The sequence below is a fragment of the Pistacia vera genome, unplaced genomic scaffold (assembly GCF_008641045.1).
Source record: "Pistacia vera cultivar Batoury unplaced genomic scaffold, PisVer_v2 Contig423, whole genome shotgun sequence".
NCBI classification, from domain to species: Eukaryota; Viridiplantae; Streptophyta; class Magnoliopsida; order Sapindales; family Anacardiaceae; genus Pistacia; species Pistacia vera.
In genome coordinates this window covers 970,763-991,775 of record NW_022196250.1, presented here as the reverse complement: position 1 = coordinate 991,775, position 21,013 = coordinate 970,763, and the positions used below count along the sequence as shown (strand labels likewise).

General features: G+C 36.0%; 2 protein-coding genes across 2 annotated transcripts; both read right to left on the bottom strand.

Moving 5' to 3' along the window:
* Window positions 1-3,195: 3,195 nt before the first annotated feature.
* On the bottom strand, window positions 3,196-13,786 carry LOC116143009 (disease resistance protein RPP13-like). The gene is made up of 2 exons (XM_031428425.1): window positions 13,326-13,786; window positions 3,196-3,790 (listed from the first exon to the last, which is right to left on the bottom strand). The coding sequence occupies exons 1-2, from the start codon at window positions 13,784-13,786 to the stop codon at window positions 3,196-3,198; spliced, it is 1,056 nt and encodes a 351-aa protein (XP_031284285.1).
* Window positions 13,787-16,486: 2,700 nt separating this feature from the next.
* Window positions 16,487-18,315, bottom strand: LOC116143008 (protein FAR1-RELATED SEQUENCE 5-like). Its single transcript, XM_031428424.1, has 4 exons — window positions 17,344-18,315; window positions 17,191-17,244; window positions 16,650-16,745; window positions 16,487-16,540 (listed from the first exon to the last, which is right to left on the bottom strand). Exons 1-4 carry the CDS (start codon window positions 18,313-18,315, stop codon window positions 16,487-16,489), a joined length of 1,176 nt encoding a protein of 391 aa, XP_031284284.1.
* Between the last annotated feature and the right edge of the window lie 2,698 nt (window positions 18,316-21,013).

Sequence of the window (21,013 nt, the reverse complement as noted above, 5' to 3'; positions counted from 1 at the left end):
TCACATCTCGGCTTACTACAACTTTAACCCTAGGGGACTCCTTGTCCCACAGCCTGTACCCTTTTGTTCCTTCTTGGTATCCCAGAAAGACACACTTTGTTGACCCTGGTTCCAATTTTCCTCCAACAGTGTGTGCATATGCAGCATAGCCAAAAACTCTCAAGTGTCCCAGATCAGGTTTTCTTCCAGTCCACATCTCTTTTGGACATTTTAGGTTTATAGCAGTGGAGGGGCTTCTGTTTATTAGGTAGGCAAAGGTGGTTAGGGCTTCTCCCTAAAAAGAGGTGGGGAGTTTAGAAGAGATAAGCATGCATCTCACTTTATCCAAGAGGGTTCTGTTCATTCTTTTAGCCACCCTATTCTGTTGAGGGGTGTGTTTCACAGTCCTATGCCTCAAAATTCCTTCATCCCTACAAAACTTATCAAACTCTTGGTTGCAGTATTCTAACCCATTATCTGTTCTGAGAACCTTAACTCTCTTATTCATCTGATTTTCAACTAAGAGTTTCCATTCCCTAAACTTTTCTAAGGCTTGATCCTTAGTCTTCAATAGGTAAACCCAAACCTTTCTACTGTAATCATCTACTAGGGACATAAAGTAACTGTTTCCCCCATAGGTTCTAATCCTCCCAGGTCCCCACAGGTCAGAGTGAATGTACTCAAGTTGACTAGTGGCTTGGTGTACCCCCTTTTGGAAACTGTTTCTATGTTGTTTTCCTAGTATGCAATTTTCACAGAAATCCAGTGAAGAGATCTTATTCTTACCAAACTGACCTTGATTGTTCAGGGTATCTATGCCTTTTTGGCTTATGTGACCTAGTCTAAGGTGCCACTTTTCAGTGTTGGATAGGTTGGCAGGATTAATCACAAAGTTCAAACAGTTCGAGGATATGTTCCCAGAAAGAATGTAAAGCCCATTCTTTTTCTCTCCTGTCAGGACAAGGTTCCTATTTTTGTATATGTTCAGGCTTCCATCCTCTGCCTTATAACTACAGCCTGATTCATCTAGGGTACCTAGTGATATCAGGTTTCTTTTTAGTTCTGGGATGTACCTGACTCTTGTGAGTTTAACTAATTTTCCTGTGTTAAGACTTAGAGTTATAGAGCCTATTCCTCTAACCCTACATGCATTATTGTTCCCCATGTAAACTGTTTCAGAATCAGTATCCTCAAACTCCTGGAACCAGTTTCTGTTTGGACTCATATGGAAAAGCATCCTGAGTCCAATACCCACTCATTAGCAGTGTCAGACATTGACACTATAAACACCTCAGGTTCATCTACTAGGTTTGTACTGGTGGCTAGGTTTGTCTCTGTGTTCCCTTGTTTTTGTTTCTTGATCCATTCAAAACAGTTCTTTTTAATATGGCCAGCCTTATTATAGAAAAAACATTTTCTAGTTTCTTTACTCTTGTTATTTCCCTTCCACTTTTTCTTGTTCCTATTCCCCTGATTCAAGAATTATTTCTCTCTATCTGACTAGATTCCACCTTGGTTTTAATAAACAGATTAGACCCACTCCTTTTCTGGACTTTCAACTCTAGCTCCCTAGCCTTAAGACCTGCAACTATTAGATCTAGGGTTGGTACAGTACTAGTGTATTGTAACGCATTTTTGACTACTTGGTAGTCTTCAGGCAGTGAGTTCAAGAGGATCATAGCTAGGCTAGTACTTCCTAATTCTTGATCTGTTCCTTTTAGGATAAGCATCATTTTAGTGAATTCGTCTAAATTGTCCTCTATACTCCTAGAACTATCCATTTTGAAAGAAAATAAAGAGCCCTTCAAGAAAGCTAAATTTGGGGCAGATTGTAAAGCATACAAAGTATTGAGTTTACCCCATATTTCCAGTGGTGATTCGATCCCATCTACCTTTCTGAGGACACTATCTGACAGATTCAGAATGAACAGATTGTAAGCTTCTTCATTACCTTCCTCCTTCTTCGTCAGTTTTTCCTCCGGCCACTTCTTGATGTCTTCTTCCAGTGTGATCGCAACCTTGTTATGTGAGAGGAGAGCTTTCATCTTCTTCTTCCAACTCCAGAAATCGATCTTCCCATCATATTAGGAGATCTCCATATGAGTAGTACTCATTTTTCTGTAACGGCAAGAAAGAAAGGACTAAGAGGTACGCGACGTTGTTATACCAGAGGTTGCCAAGTACTGCCAGGCAGTTTTTAAGGCGGTTTCTGGTTTCCAGCCTATATACCTTTAAACTTAGCCAAGATTTGACTCCCGAGATCCTATTGGAGACTCAAAGGAATCACAGATTCGAAAACCCCCAATTTCCAGAAACCCTAATTTCACGAAACCCTAATTTTGCCAAAAAAAAAAAAAAAACCCCAAATTTGCAAAACCCTAATTTCGTAAAAAACCCTAATCTCCAAGAAATGGCTCTGATACCACTGTTATACCTGCTCGCAACAAATCAATAAGAAAGCAAACACAAAACTCTCAACACAAAACAGAATCACACACATAACACCAAGATCTAACATGGTTCACTTGCTCAGATTTGAGCAAGCTACGTCCATGTTGAGCTCAGGAAACCAACGAGCTCGCTGCACTATATTGATCAAGTTTATAGAACACAACTCAACCACAGAATTGAACCCTTTCCCAAATCTTTACAGAACCTGTAACAACCTAGAGATACAGATCTAATACCCAAGATACACTACAAACTCTAGCACCCTTAAGTGGCCTGCAAACCAGCCACTTAACACCCTGTTACAAGATTCAAGATCAAGCCAATACCCAAACCCTAAAGGAGGCAGTTCGTATTACAGAGAAAAGAGAAAAATATGAAAAATTGGTTCAACTGTTTGAGAAGAGACTGTTGCACTGCTTTTATACTTGTTGACTATCAGACTGAATTGCCACCGTTGGATACTCAGCCAGCCAACGGACAGGATTGATCTTTACTTGGCTCAAAACGGCGTCGTCTCACTTAATGATAAAACATCACCGTATAAAGCCATCACCTTAACAGTTTGCCTAAAAGAGTCCCTATCTCGATCGTATAACAAGAGGGAACGTGAGAGAGAGAATTAAAATGTTGGAACGAAGAACTTGTTTCAGAATAAAAAACAAGTCGGCGAGCTGATGATGTTGGAGTTGTAGAGCAAGTTAGATGGTGAATTCCGTCATAAATGTGAAAGAAATTCAGCTCTTTTGCCTTTTGAACTATAAGATCCTACAAAAGATCATGGATTCGGCATGTTTCAACCCTCCCCCGACAAATGTTTTCAATTTGAACCAAGCTTCTATTGATCAACTCATCCAGGTGGTTTTTTGCCACCTCTTCCATTACTCGATCATCATCTTCTCGTATGAAACCTTCTGCTACCAATAATCGGATTGCTTTCTCTATAAAGAACTTGAAATCCTCAGGGAAAATCCCAAGATAGAGAAAGCAGAGCTTCAATTGATAAGGCATATCATTGAAGCTTAAAGTTAATAAGGAAGGTATGTGAATTGAATCATTCCTTAAGTGTTGCCAAAAGTGATCATGAATCGAGCGCCACTCTTGTGGTTTCTCTGTAGACAACAACCCGCCTAATACAATTATGGCTAGTGGCAGACCGCTGCATTTTTCAACCGTTTCTCTTCCTAGCTTTTCCAATTCTTCGTTTGCATTTGATTTTCGAAAAGCGTTCTCACATAATAAGTTCCAAGACTCATCAGGCCTAAGAAAACGAAGTTTATGAACATGAATTCTCTCATCCGAACGCTCAGCTACTTCTTTGATGCGAGTAATGATTATAACTCTGCTTCCATTGTTGTCATCCCACTATAAGAAAACTGACATTTTGCAACCAATTTTTTAGCAACTAACCAGAAATAGTTGCAGGAATGCTACATTTACCAACAAAATTGACATTAGTCGAGCAAAGAGGATTAAAATTTTGGGGCCCACATGTTCCAACATTTGGCATCTAAAGTTAAGTTTTTGCGACTATTTTGTTAGTCACAGAACCGGTTGCTTTAGTGACTAATAAATTTAGTTGCAATTTTTTCCGGGTGACTTTTCCCTCTAAAATTTGATAATTTGCATCTAAAATATTGTATTTTGCATCTACATTTTTGGTTATAAAAAACAATTTTTTGCAACTACCCCTTAGTAGCTAAATTAGTTGCGAATAATTAGGGATTTATTAGCAACTATTATGATTAGTTATAGAAAAATGAAATTACCAAAATATCCCATATTTTGACAATAATTACAAGGGCCCCAAAGTATATACAGCAACTAAATTTGATCTAGTTGCCAATTTAAGTTAAAAAATTCATATTCCCCCCAAATTATTTGTTCCGGCCAGACCTAAATTATAGACAACTAACACTAATTCTTTACTGACTAAATTTTTAGTTACAAATTGACTTATTTGCAAAATAGAATTATATTTCAAAATTAAACAACTAATTAAAACCCTTACTTTTTTAAGTTATTTACAGAATACCCTAACCTATATAAAGCAAGCATTTTTGTCAATTTTATATCTCTTCTCCATGCATCTTTGCCCTAGCTTTTTCCCCAAATTTCCCAAACGCACAACCCAAATTTCATATCTTTAGTTCTCTCACATGGTAACATTGAAACTGATTTCAAATTTTTAGAAGCTGATGTATTTTTGTTTATTGACATTGCATTGATTTTCGTTTATTATACGCGTCCTTTCTTTGTTCACTTAGAGTTGTTAGTGTGTTTGATAAGAAGATTGAAGTCTTGTGGTGTGATGATAGAAGTTGAAGTATTGGTGTGTTTCATTGCTACTGCAATATTGGTATTTTTGATAAGAAGTTGAAGGATTGAATTACGGAGATTGAAGTTCTGTGGTATTTTTTTTAATATGTGGTTGAAGTATTACTGAGGTTTTTTTTATGTGAGGTTCATTATGTTTCATTTAAAAAATCGCATTTTTGCTATTCTAGGCAAGTTTTTGTTGCTTAATAACTTCTAGCAGAAAGTCAGGTTTTGTTACTGTTCTCGTTTGTTCAGTTTGCTTAGGAAAGAGGTCTTCATAATGTAAATAATTCTTAATTTTCCATCTGGTAAAATTTGTCTTTTGATCATAGTCTTGTCAACTTTTTATTTGGTAGATATATAATCCTTTAAATTGGGTTTTGTTATGAATCTATTTTGCTTGAAAGTAAGATTCAACTACAGTTCCATAGTAAATTACCTTTTTACTTAGTAAATAGATTTGATTTCTTATGTAAAACCCACCCTGTTTTGACAGATTTTGTGGAGTTTCTCAATCTATCTTGAAGCTGTTGCCATCTTGCCCCAATTGGTATCGCTTCAAAGGTCAAGCAATATTGACATCGTAAGACCATGTTTTCCTTCTTGGGTAAGCCATTATATGTTCCCAAAACTGCATATTTTCTTTCATCCTAGTGATCATATTGTTCCATTTGTTCCAATTACAGTTCAGTCCTCAAAATTGTATGCAGGTGAATCTTTCTGTGATATAACTGTTTTATTGTTAAACAAACCGTTAATAGAAACTGGTTTCAACTTGGCCACAGTTCCAGAACTAATCAATCAAATCAAATGCCTTGATGGCTACCCTATAAGTATCAAAGCCATCCAAAATCTACAATGTTATTCCAGTTTTAAGCACTGGAAAGTGAGTGTCTTTGAAAGTTTTATGTGACCAAGGCCAAAATCTTCTATTACTTCTTCCCAGATTTTCCCCCAAAGTCCAAAACAAAAGATTTCCATAGAACCTTGTCTCTTCGTCTCTATATCCTAAAGATTAATAGAATCTGTGAAAAGGAGTTGCGCTGGGCTGGAATAACCCAAAATATTATTAATGCCTCAATTATATGGAACCACTTCTAATCAAAAAGTAATATATACACAATCTATCATTATTGTGCAATGTAGTAAAGTAGGTTAGTATATTTCATATTCTTTTTGCACTCTCTTGTGCTGTGAGAAGTGGTTCTGGTTTTTATTACGGTTGTGATACTAAAAGTGCTTCCTATTGTTCTCAAAACATGTTATGTCAACAAAAAAATTGTAAATCATAACATTATTCATATCATTATTTCCGAAGAGGATCCCAAGATGGCTAATCTAGATTGGTCGTAACCATTCATACCATAAGAAAGTGAATGGGTCTTGGCAGGGTACTCGCATAAACCAGTTTACTCTTGATTGTACATTTTTTAGGCAGCAATAATTCATGTTAATACAGTAAGTAATAATTGAGTGCTGCAATAATTAAAAAGGGAAATTAAGGTTGGAAAAAGAAGTTCATAGATGCAAGTTTATAGATGAGTATTTAGTGGCAGAATGTTTTAGAGCTAGCAGAAGGCCAATACCGACGGTTGAGGAATTAGTTCCTCAATGATTTGAGATGATGATGGTTCTGTAGTTAATTAATTGTTTCATTTTTTGTATTGGTTTCAATAACAATTGTTGTCACTGTTTAGAAGTAGTGTTTAGTACCAGGGGTGTACAGAATACTCTAAAGCGTTTAGATGATAGATAATTTCCTAATTTCACTTTGAATACTCTAAAGTTTGGCTTCAATGCATGCCCTGTATTTTCTCAATATTATTGCTCTTTCATATGGCTTTAACTATATGTAATACAGCACTGTAAGGGGAGTTTTTGTAATGTTATAGGCATATAATATTTAGGGATGCTAGCGTCAGTCTATAGGGCCGATTGAGATAATGAAAAGGGACTATGCTTTACCCACCAAAATTACAAAACTTGTTGTTCAACAAAATCATTTGATATCTGATTTTGATTTTGTATTTTTTCATCTCTATTTCACTGTGTTTCAATGGCTTTTACAATTAATCCACCTGTGTTTTATTTGATACTTTGCATTAAAAACTATCAATCACTGTATTTGTATCAATTACTCATGTTAGAAAGTTGAACAAGTATTATTATGTATAATTAATAATTAATTATAAAGTTTAGCTTAGCAAGAGCACTTAAAAAAGCCAATGGTAACTTTAGTAGGGAAACAATTATGTTTTCTAAGTTGTTTGTTAATTATATGCGTTTATGTTAATCGAATACGATGGTTTCGGTCTTAAGATAAACTTATTGGCCTAAAAATAGTGTTACATATACAAACTGATATAACATTTCTTATGACTATTTAAGTAAAAGATGTAGTTTAGAGGATGTCTTGCTAAAGTTGGTTGACTGATTTTTACTTACAACAAAAGCACCATCACAAGTTTAGAGATTCACACCTAGACATATGGTTTACTAAACCATGGGATGATGAAAGAATTAACCGTATTTCATTCACATAATAATCCAATTTTACCTTGAATTGTATAAACAAAAGACTAGTGATATTACAATTATCAATATGGATCAGTGCAAAGTACATATCCTCTGAATTATAGACGGATCATCCTTATCTTTTAGTCTTGTTGCTTGTTTTCAAGCTGCCTTTGACTTTAATTTTAGCCATTGCTTGCTGATTCATTTAATTTAGAGTGTGGTATTTCTTTTCATATAAGGAAAATGACATATTCTTGATAAATTATAAAATTATAACCTAATTATTTTGTTTTATAAGGTATTTGAGGATCTTAAAGTTGACTTGCAGACCGAGGCTAAGAAGAGTGTAGGCACCACTGCTACTACAACCAAAAAGAAAAAAGGTATAAGTTACATAAATTGATATTTAATTAATTTATTGATCGTTTATACTCATTTACATTATCACTAGTACTATATTCTTTGTATGAATGAATGTGGTTTGATTGGGTTGAGTATTGTCTTTGTGATAGAACATATTTATGATACTGAATTTATGTTTTGTTTGCGAACCTAGAAGGTCACAATGGCTCCTGGTACAAGAAGGACCCTGGCTAGACGTGCAAATGTTGTTCCACAGAATCATAGTCTTGTACCGACAACTGAAATTGCTGCAATCACTGGTAAAGTTATGATATTGGTCCATATAAGCATACTGAAATATATACTTGGATTTTAGATATCGAGTACCATGTTTGTTTAAAATTTAAGAATACATTTTATTTTACCAACATGTAAACCATCCTTGTGATAACATAGTATTTACTGCTAATGCATTATTTTGATTTTGTAGAGAATATTGTGGCAAAGAACGTGAGAGGGAAGAGTAGAGGAGTTGGATGTGAAAGACTCCTACAAAAAGCACAGTCAAAGTTGCATGTAGACTTTCAAAAAGAAGATGGAGTACCTACTAGAGTAAATGCATCAAAGTTGAGTACTGAGGTAGGAATAGTTACGAGGAACTATGCCCCCGTAAGAGTGCTTACTTGGAAGAAAGTTCCCTACCATGTTGAAAAACAAATGATTGCTCGTATCACGGTAATGTAGTTTAATATCATTATCCATATTTTCATACTTCCTTATGAAAATAATATATAATACGCATATAAGTTTAATGCATGAACATTATTGATGAATTTAGACCAAGTTTGACATTGATGTCACAGAGCCCCATGTACTGAAATGGCTGAAGCACAAATTGTGTAAGAGATTCAACAGCTTCCGAAGTGCCCTACACAAGAAATTCAAAGCATATGCTACTAAGGAGGAAGCATTACAGAATGGACCAGAAGAAATTAAAGATCCCGATAATTGGATATATCTTTGTGACCTTTTTTCTAATGAAAAGTTTCAAGTAAGGTCAACATGGCTTTTAATGTTATTATATATGTATTGTATTTTAATTTCCTAATTTTCTGGTGTTAGGCACAGTCAAAAACTTATTCTAAGAACTGGTAGAAGATGAGGTGTAACCACCGCGGTGGTTCCAAGAACTTTATCCAACACAAAAAGGAAAAGGTATTTAATATGATTCACCTATACAAATATACAACTTTGTTGTCCTGTTTACTAAATTTATTTCAATTTATGGTCAATGACCATATGAACTGTTAAGGCATGTGACAGACTATTCACAAGTGTACGAAATCGTGTAAGTAATAAAGCTCGAGTAAACGAGTGTCGAATCCCAAGAGAACTACCTATCAAGTACCAAACTAGTATATTTTATTGCTATTTGATAAAACAGAATTGTGAGAATGACTTTAATGGAAAAGTAACAACTAAAGGAAACTAAATAAACGTAGAATTTGTAAACAATTTGGAGTAAAGATCAATATGGCTAAACCTAGGGCATAGATTTCACACCAATTTAATCCTATGCATTGACAGTTATTGCTAACCTAATTAAGCTTATTCTAAAGGCCAAACTCCTTGATATTTCACTAACTTTCTTTCTAACAATTAGTGAATTAACCCTTAAGCAACAACCCAAAATATCTCTAAGATGGATTTAGAAGCTAAGAGATCATTACGTTCTATGGAATTTACCAGAGCCTCACAGATCGCGGTAACCTATCTCTAGCGTTCGCTCACTCTATGGTTTTATTACCTTAGACAAATTAGGTTTCATCTCTCGATCTCAACCCAACCCATGAAATCATTCAACTCTCGGGCCCTTAAGAATTGAACGCATTACGCACAATAATAAAACTTAGAATTAGTACTTAACATAAAATCAACATAAAAATGTCAACATAAATTCATAAATTGGGCTACAACTGTAGCCCTAGAAAAAAGAGGTAGTTCATAATGACAATAACAAAATCCATCATTCTATTCAATGACATGAGTTCTAGAAAGAAAAATATAAAAACTTCTCTAATCGGTGAACAAGAGCTTCAAGAATCCCGATCTCCAAACTAGTAGCCATCTTTTTCTCTCTCTCCAAAAGCTCCTAAAACTTCTCAAAAATCTCTCTTTTATAGTCCTAGGGTTATGATATTAATTAGGAAAAGAGTAGATGTCTTAGCCCCTTCAGATTCAGATTAGGATAACACATTAACAATGTAAGCCCGTGCTCCATCGCCGCGGCGGTGAGAACCGTCGCCGCGACGATTGTTCTTCCATTCAAAGGCATCTATGATCTTCAGAATTTGGTCAAGTCATCAACATAAACTTTGTATCTCTCTGAATAAGCTTTCCAACGCCACAAGAATTGTCAAATTCTGATTACTACAGCTCAAGTTATGATCGAAACAGCGAAGCATGCTCATCTTGAAGAATTTCCAAATTTTATGTTGTATCCTCGACGCGTCACAACTTTGTCGTTTCAACTCTGATTCTTGCACCGTTTGTTCCTACTCATCATGAATTCCATCGACATCATTCCTTTCCCTTCAAAAATCTGTTTGAGCCTTAAAACACTAAAAATGCACCCGTGATCCCATAAATGGTATTTATGAAAGAATTAATTCGAATTCCACACTTTAAGCACATTTTTCCACAAATAATCCAATTAAATCACTAACAAAATATCAACTTTCAAGCTCTTATCAGCGCACCAACTTGGGGAATTTGTCGGTCCTATACAATTATTTCATGACACTCATTGGAGTGCGGAGAAAGGGTGGATTAATGAACAAGCAAGAGAGCTATATGTAAGTTGATCGTCTTTCAATTATCAATATATGAAATGTCTTACCATTTAATTGGGTATAAATGTATTGTTTTTTTGTAACTGTTCCATACTGTCATGCTTTTATTGTTTTAATTTGAGTCTCATTGCATTTCTCTGTCATCTTTTGATCACCTGTAATTATGTTGCTGCTTGTGCATTTGTTTGATATTGGCATTTAGTTTTCTTTAGTGTTACCAAACTTTTATAACTTTGCTGTGATTTGCTATTGATATGTTACAAACATTGCAGGATAAGGCTGAAATTTAACTTGTGTTATATTGTTTCTCTTGATTGAACTTAACAGTTTGTATTTTTTAAAGCTGAAAGTTGGAGTTTCTTCTAGTAGGAAAAACCTGTTTCATGGTTTATAATCTGTTTGGATTGAACTTAAAGTTTAGATTTTATGATGTAGATATTTATATTGTCTGAATATATAATCTGAATGTCGTATTGCTAAACTGACAGATGAGATTAGATTTTTTTTTTTTTCTATATTTTGTGTGTTTGTGTGTGAAGTCTTCCTCCATGGAATTGAGATTCACTTGATTGAAACCACCTAAATCAGATTGATTTAAAATTGTGCACATCATCTTGTGAAATGATTTTTTTTATTTTCAAAATATTCAGCTTCATGATTGCTAAAGATCATGTATGTTAGTGGAGTTTTTACAGTGTGGTAGTGTATGTCCTTGGGAGCTCTGGTAGCAATGGCGAGAACCATGGCTTTGTTTTGGCTCTTGCAGAATTAAAACACTTTGAAAATGGGCAATGCATATGTACAGATTTATACTTCTTGATGAGTACTACTGAACTAATCAACTTCCAGTCCGTATCACCATAGCACCCTTGCCACATCACTTTATGATATTAAGAAAATGCAACAGCCCTTATCTTTCCAATTACTTAGCATGTTTATGCGTGGATATGTGAAGTAAATTTGTTGCTTATATGTGTATAAAAAAACTTTATGTCAAATTTGCCTTTTAGTATTAGATTGATAATGTTTGAGATACTTGCTTCTGTACTCCATCAATTTATTTTTGTTTGTGCTGCAGTATTCTTTTATGTTGCTATTTAGTTTGTTGGTTGACTTATTGATTATACTTCAATTGATGGTAGGAAAAAATGATAGAGCTGCAAGATGAAACACAAGCACGGAAAGTGAAAAACAGAAGCTGAAATATGTAGGAAGTTTTGCGTACAGCTTCCGATTTAACCAGAATTTTGTATTTTCACATATTGAGCATCATCCATTGCAGCAGAAGCAGAGTTAAGGTGCATTGTGCAACAACAAGAAAATAAGATTAATAGTTGAGGAGCAGCTCATCTATTTGATCAACAAAAGAGAAAATAAAAAGCCTTGAACCACCAACAATTTGTCCTGTTAGATGATGAAGCAGCTAATTATAGCCCTTGAACTACAGCACTCTGATAAAGCTCCAACTCGACAGCGCTTGCCATCTCCAACTGATGAAGACTCGTCCTCATCAGCTACAGCTATTTCAATACCGCAACTGTGATACTTGACATGCTAACGGTATTGATGGTTATTTTTTTGTTGTATGGTAGTAGATATTTTGACATGGGGTAGAACCATCTTTTTAGGATTGTTTGCATATATGTTTTAGATGTGTACGGGGTGGGCATTTTTTGTTAGTTATGCACAGAGTAGTCAGTGGGAAAATGTGGGTGCATGCTGTTCTTTTGGGTTATGCACATGTGATAGTGCATTTTGGATTTTTATTGCTCATCATGCATAAAAATCCATGTATGGATTATATATATATGAAATATGATATTTGATTTAGTGATCAGATTTTTATTTATGTCCATTTTTGTTGATGTTGAATGTATAATGTAGGTCAATACGAATATGCTCTAAAAAAACACACATTCTGCAACTAATATTTTAGTAACAAAAAGTCATTTAGCATAATTGCATACCGCGGAAGTCATATGAAATGCTCTAAAAAACACATATGCAACTAATGTTTTAGTAGCAAAAAGTAATTTAGTATAATTGCTTCCACATTCAGCGTCTAACATAATCACGAAAATCTTTTGGATTTCACATTTCTAAGTTTCTAAAATTATTAGAATTAACCACCAAATTTTGGTCACCAAAAGATACATTTGTCCACTAATAAATACTCGCGAAAACCTTTTGAATTCCACATTCAGCGTCTAAAATGATTAGAATTAACCACTAATTTTTTGTCACCAAAAGATACATTCGTCCACTAATAAAATAGTCGCGAAAACCTTTTGGATTCCACATTCAGCGTCTAATTATTAGAATTAACCACCAAATTTTGGTCACCAAAAGATACATTCGTCCACTAATAAAATAGTCGCAAAAACCTTTTGGATTCCACATTCAGCGTCTAAAAGTATTAGAATTAACCACCGAATTTTGGTCACCAAAAGATACATTCGTCTACTAATAAAATAGTTATGAAAACCTTTTATGAAATTACCCTTACACCTTTAGCGTCAAATTTTTGTGGCATTCGCAACAAATTATTAGACACTAATAGGTACATTTTGCAATTAATTGATTAGTCGTGATACCATTTTTCCAAATTACCCTTGAACAATTAGCGTCTAAGTGGGGGGACTATTTCAACCAGCAATTAGCGACTAATTTGCTAGTCGCAAAAAAAAAAAAAAAAAAAAAACTTTCTGCGTCTAACCAAAAATTTAGACACGCAAAGAATCTACGACAGTGATACTGCAACTAAGGGGCGACTACCAAATTTAGACGCGACAAATGGCTTAGCGTCTAAATGTGACTGTCTACATCTAATTTTGCTAGACGCAGAATGCCAGTTTTCTTGTAGTGTTCGAAAAAGCTCTTTTCAAACTCTCCCATGCTTCTTTCTGCCATACATCATCGATCACTGCCAAGTATAGGCATCCTTGTAAAGATTTATAAAGACACCTCTCCAAATCCTCCCCGCTCATCTTCTCTAACTCCATTCCGTTAATTTTGACCTCAAAAGACTTTACAATTCGTCGAAGAAGATCTTCAGTTTTGTAATCTTGAGAGACACACACCCAAGCTCGACATTTGAATTTATTCAAGACATCAATGTTGTGGTAAAGGTTTTTAGCGAGAGTGGTTTTGCCCAAACTTCTCATGCCAAAGATGGAAACTACATAACGTCGTGGCTCATCCTCAAGAAGTTTACCCAACAACATTTTAGCATCATTCTCAAAGCCAACAATGTTCCCATCAACTACAAAGGAAGTGACTCTTCTTAAATCTTTCAACCTCTCAAGATTATTGCTCTTTCCTTCCCTCATATTACCAATATCCTCAAGGCGATAAAATTCCCGTTTATGAGATAGATCGATGATCCTTTTCTAAAGTGATTCAATCTCCTTGTCGATGCCATACAGATGGGTCTCCTTGCCTATATCAAATAGGCACGAGTACTTCCTGATGGAAGCAAACAGAGCCAGTCGATTTCTATTCGGAGTCTTTCTGTGATCAATTTTGAGCATAAATTTATCCAAGACATCCTCGGTATCATAAGCAATGTCTCTGATATCAAACACCCACTTGCGAATCATAGCATCTTGTGTTGAAATAATTGAAATAATTGTGTTGTGGTTATATGGGACTTTAATTCTGTTCTCTTCAACTCACTTGCAGTGCTTTCAAACAAATGTCTGATTTTTGAACTTCATTCATCTTCACACGATTGGAGCTCCCTATACATGGTCTAATGGTTGGAGAACCCGTGGTCATATTGAACTTCGGTTGGACAGAGATTGCTGAAGTCATTTTTGGTTATTAAAGGATGTTGCTGCAGAGAAGATTTAGCTAATGCAGAGAATGTTGCTGCAAAGAAGTTAAGCTAATGCAGAATAGATTTTTTTGTTTTAAGATGCTGCATTACTGAAAACTGGAAAAGTTAGAAGATGTTTAGTTTGAGGAGGAATGTTAGAATAAAAATGTAAATAAGAGTTAATTAGTCTTATAAAAGCCTACCTCTGTATCAGTTTTATTTAGTTAATGAAAATCAATTCTTGTTTTTCTCTTCATAAGTTTTTCTTTGTTTGTACCCCACGAAGCATAAGAGATAGCCACAAGAAGGTTAGAGACAACCATGATGGCCTGATATTTTTGTGGATATACTGACTGCTTGGGAATGGTATCATTTGGGAATGTTCTTCATCAATTTTGCCAAAGAAAATAGTTTCTATTAATCTGTTAGTGTATGCATTGTTGCTTTAGATTACTGCATTTTATGCAAAGTCCATAATTTTTGTGCAATTGGTGCAGATTGGTAGGTGATGGAAATGAAGCCTAGGCATGTTGTAGATTTTGCATTGTGCAGATTGAGCATGTGTGAGAGGTTGCAGTTTGTTTCTGTAGTTTCCAAGAGTTTTGGGTAGTATGTGCAGGGTGGTGTGTGCTAGAATTGAAGTAGTGATCTGGACAGTGGTTTGTATGGAGCTGCAGCGTGATTGCTGCATTTTCTGCAGTTTCTGGCTGGAGTCTTCAATTTGGTTGTCTTGTGTTTGTGTTGCTTTTGTGTATAAGGATTGTATATCCTTGCTTGGTTTTGTTTCTTTTTGTGTAGTTTGGTCCCTTGTAATGTATTCCTTGCATTTTATCACAAGTTTCACTTTAGGGGAGATTACCCTAATTTTAATGATTTAGTTGTAATTTATTCCCAGACTGCTTGTAATGAACGAAATTGAGGCTTTATGATAATGTATAAATTTCACATTGTTATTATCTGTATAAATGCACATATTATTATGCATGGATGGTAATGTAGACCAATGTTGTCTTCCACCTAAAAGGACCAAAAATAGACAGTTTTGGTCAGTTAGTATATAACCTTTTTTTTTTTTAGGTAACTTGTAATTTTATACAAAGATTAAAGAATATCCTACAAGATAAAAGATAAAAAAAAAAAAAAAAAAAAAAAAAAAAAAACGAAGTTGCATGCCCTTACTTACAAGAGAGGGATGAAACAAACAATCAGAGACAAGGGAAAACGAGGATGCACAACCTTATAGACACTCAATCAAGCCCCAAGAGCAAAATAAAAACCAGCCATGGGCACCTAAGCACAACAGCCCTTAACAGGCTCTAACAGCAAAAAAAAAAAGTCCCAACAGTAGTACTCGCAACAGCAGCTAAAAGACCACCAGCAACAGTAGTAACAAAAAGCCCTAGCAGTAACAATGAAAAACAACCCAAGAGCAGTAGCAAAAGCCCCAGCAGCAGCAAAACAAAGCCCCACCAACGACAACCCCAAAAATAGAAAAAAGAACACCACCAGCAGCAAAAAGGCTCCAACAACAGCAGCAGATCAACCCAGGAACAGCAACACAAACCCTAGTAGTAGCAAACAAATGCCCCAGCAGCAACAACCCCAGTCGCAGCAACAAAAGCACCCCATGAGCAGCAGCGAAACCCCCAACAATAGCCAACCTACATAACACCATATCCGGACAACCAAACCCAAGACCAGCAAACCATCCATAGCCAAAAAGAAACATCGGCTCACAAAAAAACCATAAAATCACCCAAAGTGTCCAACCCCAATCACCCACAACCCAAACTCCACCTGCCCAAACAACCAGACCAGCAACCAGAAAAGCCACCAACAAATGACCAAACAGCAGAACACCTCCCATATTACACACACCCCAAGCCCCAGCGACCTCACCAACCATACTAACCCTTAAGACCCCTCCCAAACAAGCTCCTCGGGCAGCAAAAAGACAAGGATTTACAATCCTATATACCAGCGAGCTAGTCTCGCAGAGGCCTAAAACAAGCAGACCAGTAGCACAAAAAGGGCAGGCCTTGCGACGAAGCAAAAAAATAGTCTGCATGACTATACACATGAAGCAGCTATCAAAAAAGACCCGCTGCATATCAAAAAGGATTTTCCTACTCCTATAATATATTGTTCCTATATACAAGTCAAAAATTGTGATTGCTTGCAAGCAATTTTCTACATTGTTACTAACGATAGGCTATTCTGCATCTCCAAGTGATGGCCTTAAACTTACTGACATGTCGTTATAACCCTGACCAGTGAAAACACAATAACATTAATTTTTTACCTTAAAACAAGGTTCTAGCTACAACAAAAACATCTTATAAAATAAAGGATTCTTACCTGACTTAGATTCTTACCGGACTTAAAACATAGACTCCTGCATCATGATTGTGGAAGTTAATATCATTTACATCAGCTTCATTTGATTCTTTTGATTCTTGTGAACTCCCACCCTACAATTAAATATAAACGTAACATCTTCATAACATTTAGTAAAAAAGTTGTAGACATTAATGATGAAGAAGTTACACTCACTTGGTTAAGCAATTTCTTCCTTTTCCAAACAATTTGCTCGACCTGCGATTGCTTTCTTTTGAATGGAGGTCGACCTTTAGAACGAACAGCCCGTGGAGTCATGATTTTATTGCTAACTTGTACAGAAGTGTAATCAACACTATCAAAGTTAATTTTGCTTTTACATGCAACGTTAACACTTCTATCAATCCCCCCAACATTGTCATTCAACAATAATTTCTTCTTCATGTCACTTATCATTTGCATCACCATATTACAATCATCAACACTAGTTGATGCCAAGTCTACCACCTCACTAAATGAATTAGACAATTGGTCAAATCATTCACCTTCAGCACTAGTGCTCAAACTATTATAACTTACCTTAACTTTCGTGTGGCATCTGAATACATTTTTCCTCCAATGCCTTAAAATGTACTGTTCAAGGATAAGAGAAATTTCATTATGTATCAACATTGGAATTGCATGTCGACATAAAACCCCTTTAAACTCAAACAATCGACAATTGCAATGAACCTCAGAACAACGGTTCTCAGACCAAACCACAAACGAAACCTGACGGTATATCTCTCCAACCATTACATCTTCCTTCACAACATATTCAACTTTGGACTCCATATCCTTCAAAGAATATATCTCATAATGGAGCTTACCTGCAAGCTCTTTTTGAAACTCTTTGAATTTTGCAGTAGTGTATGCCTCTTGAAATTGTTTCTCTATAGGATAAATGCTTATACAAGGTATCGATGATTTGATCGATTTGAAATCAGCCTCATTTTCTTTTTTGACTTTATCACGCAATGCATTCTCATATTGTTCTACAAATTGTTTTAATGTCGTTTTCGAATTTATGTACCCATCGAAAAGGGCATGCATGCTTTCACTATGTTGCGTAGTAGACATTCCAGCCCAGAAAGTACCTTTCACAAATGCCGACACCCAACGATATCTTTCATTATACAAACTAGATAACCAATCATTGCCGTGCAGGTTGTATTTTTCAATGAACGAATTCCACCATTCTTCAAACTCCTCACATGTCAACGAATCATACACAACATTTTGCAAAGTAAACTTTATATGTTCATATTCCCTATAACCTTTTAACTTTTCCGGCAACTTCTTCATAATATGCCACAAACACCATCTATGTCTTGTATCGGGAAACACAATCTCGACGGCATTTTGCATAGCCCTGTCCTGGTCTATGATTATTGCCTTAGGAGTAGAATTTCCCATACAAGCAAGCCACACTTTAAAAAGCCAAACAAAAGTTTCTGTGTCCTCGTGGGAGATTAACCCACAGCCTAATAATGTGGATTGGCCGTGATGGTTAACACCGACAAATGTAGCAAATAGCATATCATATTTGTTGGTTAAATATGTCGTCTCGAATGTCACAACATCACCAAATTCCCTAAATGCGGCCCTACTTCTTGCATCCACCCATAGAACATTTTGCAATCGACCATCATCATCTAAATCCATAACGTAAAAGAAATTGGGATTATCTTTTTGCATTTTCAAAAAATATTTCTGTAATGCAACAGCATCACCATCACCAAGTCAGATCTTCCTAACTTTTTCAATGTAATTTCTACAATCCTTTCGTAAGAAACTCAAATTCTCAACACCCCCAGCTTCAACTACAAAGGAATTGAAATTCTTACTCGGTCTAATCCCCGCTCTATCATTCACTTCAATCTTTCTTTTCACATGCGGTTGTATAAATCTATTGCTCTTGAAAAATCTTGTTTTGCTAGGACTTATGAGTTCATGGTTATGCTCATAGATGATTGACACTATTTCCCATTTACCAACTGAACGTCGAGAGGCAGTACTACGAGCCTTACAACCACTTTTTGTCAACGGATGTAATTTAAAGATATTTTTGGAGTTACTATCTCGCTTTCCACCACAACAATAGGCAACGTTCGCATAAATCAACTCCCCATCATCTCCTTTCCTTGAAGATCTTATTGTAACTTCAAACCCCATTTTATTTCCATAGCTCCGGTAGTATTGAAGAAACTTATCAAATTATTCAAAAAACATTCCAGGCTTAGGCTTGCCTTCATCTTTCGCACTACTTCTATCCCTTATTTGTTGTGCATCATTACCCTACAATACACAAATTATAATTGCAAAGAATTAGTATATAACATTCCACCCCCCAACCAAAAAAAAAAAAAAAAGGTGCAAATAATACCATTAAAGGAATTAAGATCATATTAATGCTTAAAACAAATAGATAACAATTACAAGAATACCTCAATCACATTGATTTCTGGGGAATAGCTATCTACTTTTTTCTGGCTGCACTCTTCCATGTGTAAACCGGCTAGGATTGGTTATGGGGGCTTGCTTATTTAACAAGTCTACGTATAAAAAAAAAATCTTTCATTACAAAAAATGACAGTAGACCATCACTTGAAGTACACTAAGTGCCAACCCCACAAATGTTCAAATTTATTCCCAATTCACAAACCAAAGCTTCCTAAATTGTCAAACAAGCAACTTCATCACAACCAACAACAGAAGTCTAAATCAGAATAAGTAAAAACTTAAGTTGCATCTTTCTAACGAACTACGATAAATTTGTGCCTGAAAATATATCACATTGGGCAATATAATATATCCTTCCCCGTACATGAATGTTGCAAATATTACACAATCATTAGATTCCAAAAGTATGTGTATATATTTAACCAAAAAATGATATAAGCAAAATAATAGTATGTATATATATTTAACCGGCAAATGATACTAGCAAAATACTCCTATTGGGTCCTAAAATGGGGGAAGGATTAAAATAAAACAGCCCACATACTCCATGGGATCGAGGACAGCAGCCACACAACCCACACCCCAAGCAATAGCCCTGAAATTGACACCACAAGCAGCAGCCACACAACCCACACCCCAAGCAGTAGCCACAAAATCCACACCCCAAGTAGTAGCCACACAACCAACACCCCAAATCGATTTTGGATGGCCGTTGGATTCCGTGGGAACAAGCTGTGATCAGAGATTGAGCTGGATTTTCAAAATTGGCAGGATTTTTTGGGAGAAATTTTTGGGTTTCTTTGTTTCAGGAGATATGAAACTGATTTAGAGAAATTAGTGTTTGAAATTTGAAAAATGCTATATCCACCGAAAAATTGCACCGAAAAATTGCACCAAAACATGTGAAGGCCCCCACATTGGATGATTGAATACTGACATAAATGGATGGTCGTCCAACGATTTCGGACGGCTGTCCATACATGCTGGACGGTCGTTCATAGTGGAATGGACGACCGTCCATAAAAAATTGTTTTGTTTTAAAAAAAAAAAAAAAAACAATGGACGGGCGTCCATTGTTTTTTTTTAAACAAAACAATTTAGACGTGCCCCACTTCTTCTTCTTCATGGCCTTCCATGGAGCATAGTCCTTACTTTAAACAGGAAGCATCCAAAGCAATCCACCTTCTCAAGTAAGTTACCTAACTGAACTTGAAACTTTGGCTCATTTTCTTTAACCTGGGTCTGACTGCTTAACTCACCAACCTTCAAGTCTTCCTCTATCAGATCATCCTCCAGGGACAAATCTGCAGAGAACTCATCAGGAATCCTCTATTGGAGAAGTTTCTCTCTTTTTCAGCTTCTTGTGGTGGTCTTTCCTAGCTTTACCTTCTGCTGGGTACTTCACCATCAGACCAATATTCTGTTCTTTCTCTATTCACTGAACCCAAGACTAGACTAACGGCAAAGAGAACTACCTTTGCTCCCTTCATCCAACTTATAGGATAGAACTCGAACTCCTAACTAAACTCTCTTCCGATTGTCTCTATTTCACTGCCTTGGTTCTTAACTGCCAACTCCTTCTTAAGCGCTTTCGGGAAAGGAAGGAGGCATTGGAGAGAAGTGGGCATGGTGGCCAAGATTCGGTAGTCAAAGTCATACCAGTCTGAAGGCAGGAACGGAGTCAGAGTCAGCTTTGGAATGAGGGTTTGCTTTGATTTAGCCGAGAGAGAGCTTGAAAGCGAGTTTCAGTGATCTGAGGGTGAATAGATAGAATACCAGAATCGGAATTGGAAGTGATCTGATGGTGGAGAGATTACGAGGATTTAAAAAAAGTGAAGAGTATGCGCATGCAGAGAGCGTGGCATGCTTAGTGCTGGACGTGACGAGCAGGAATATGGCT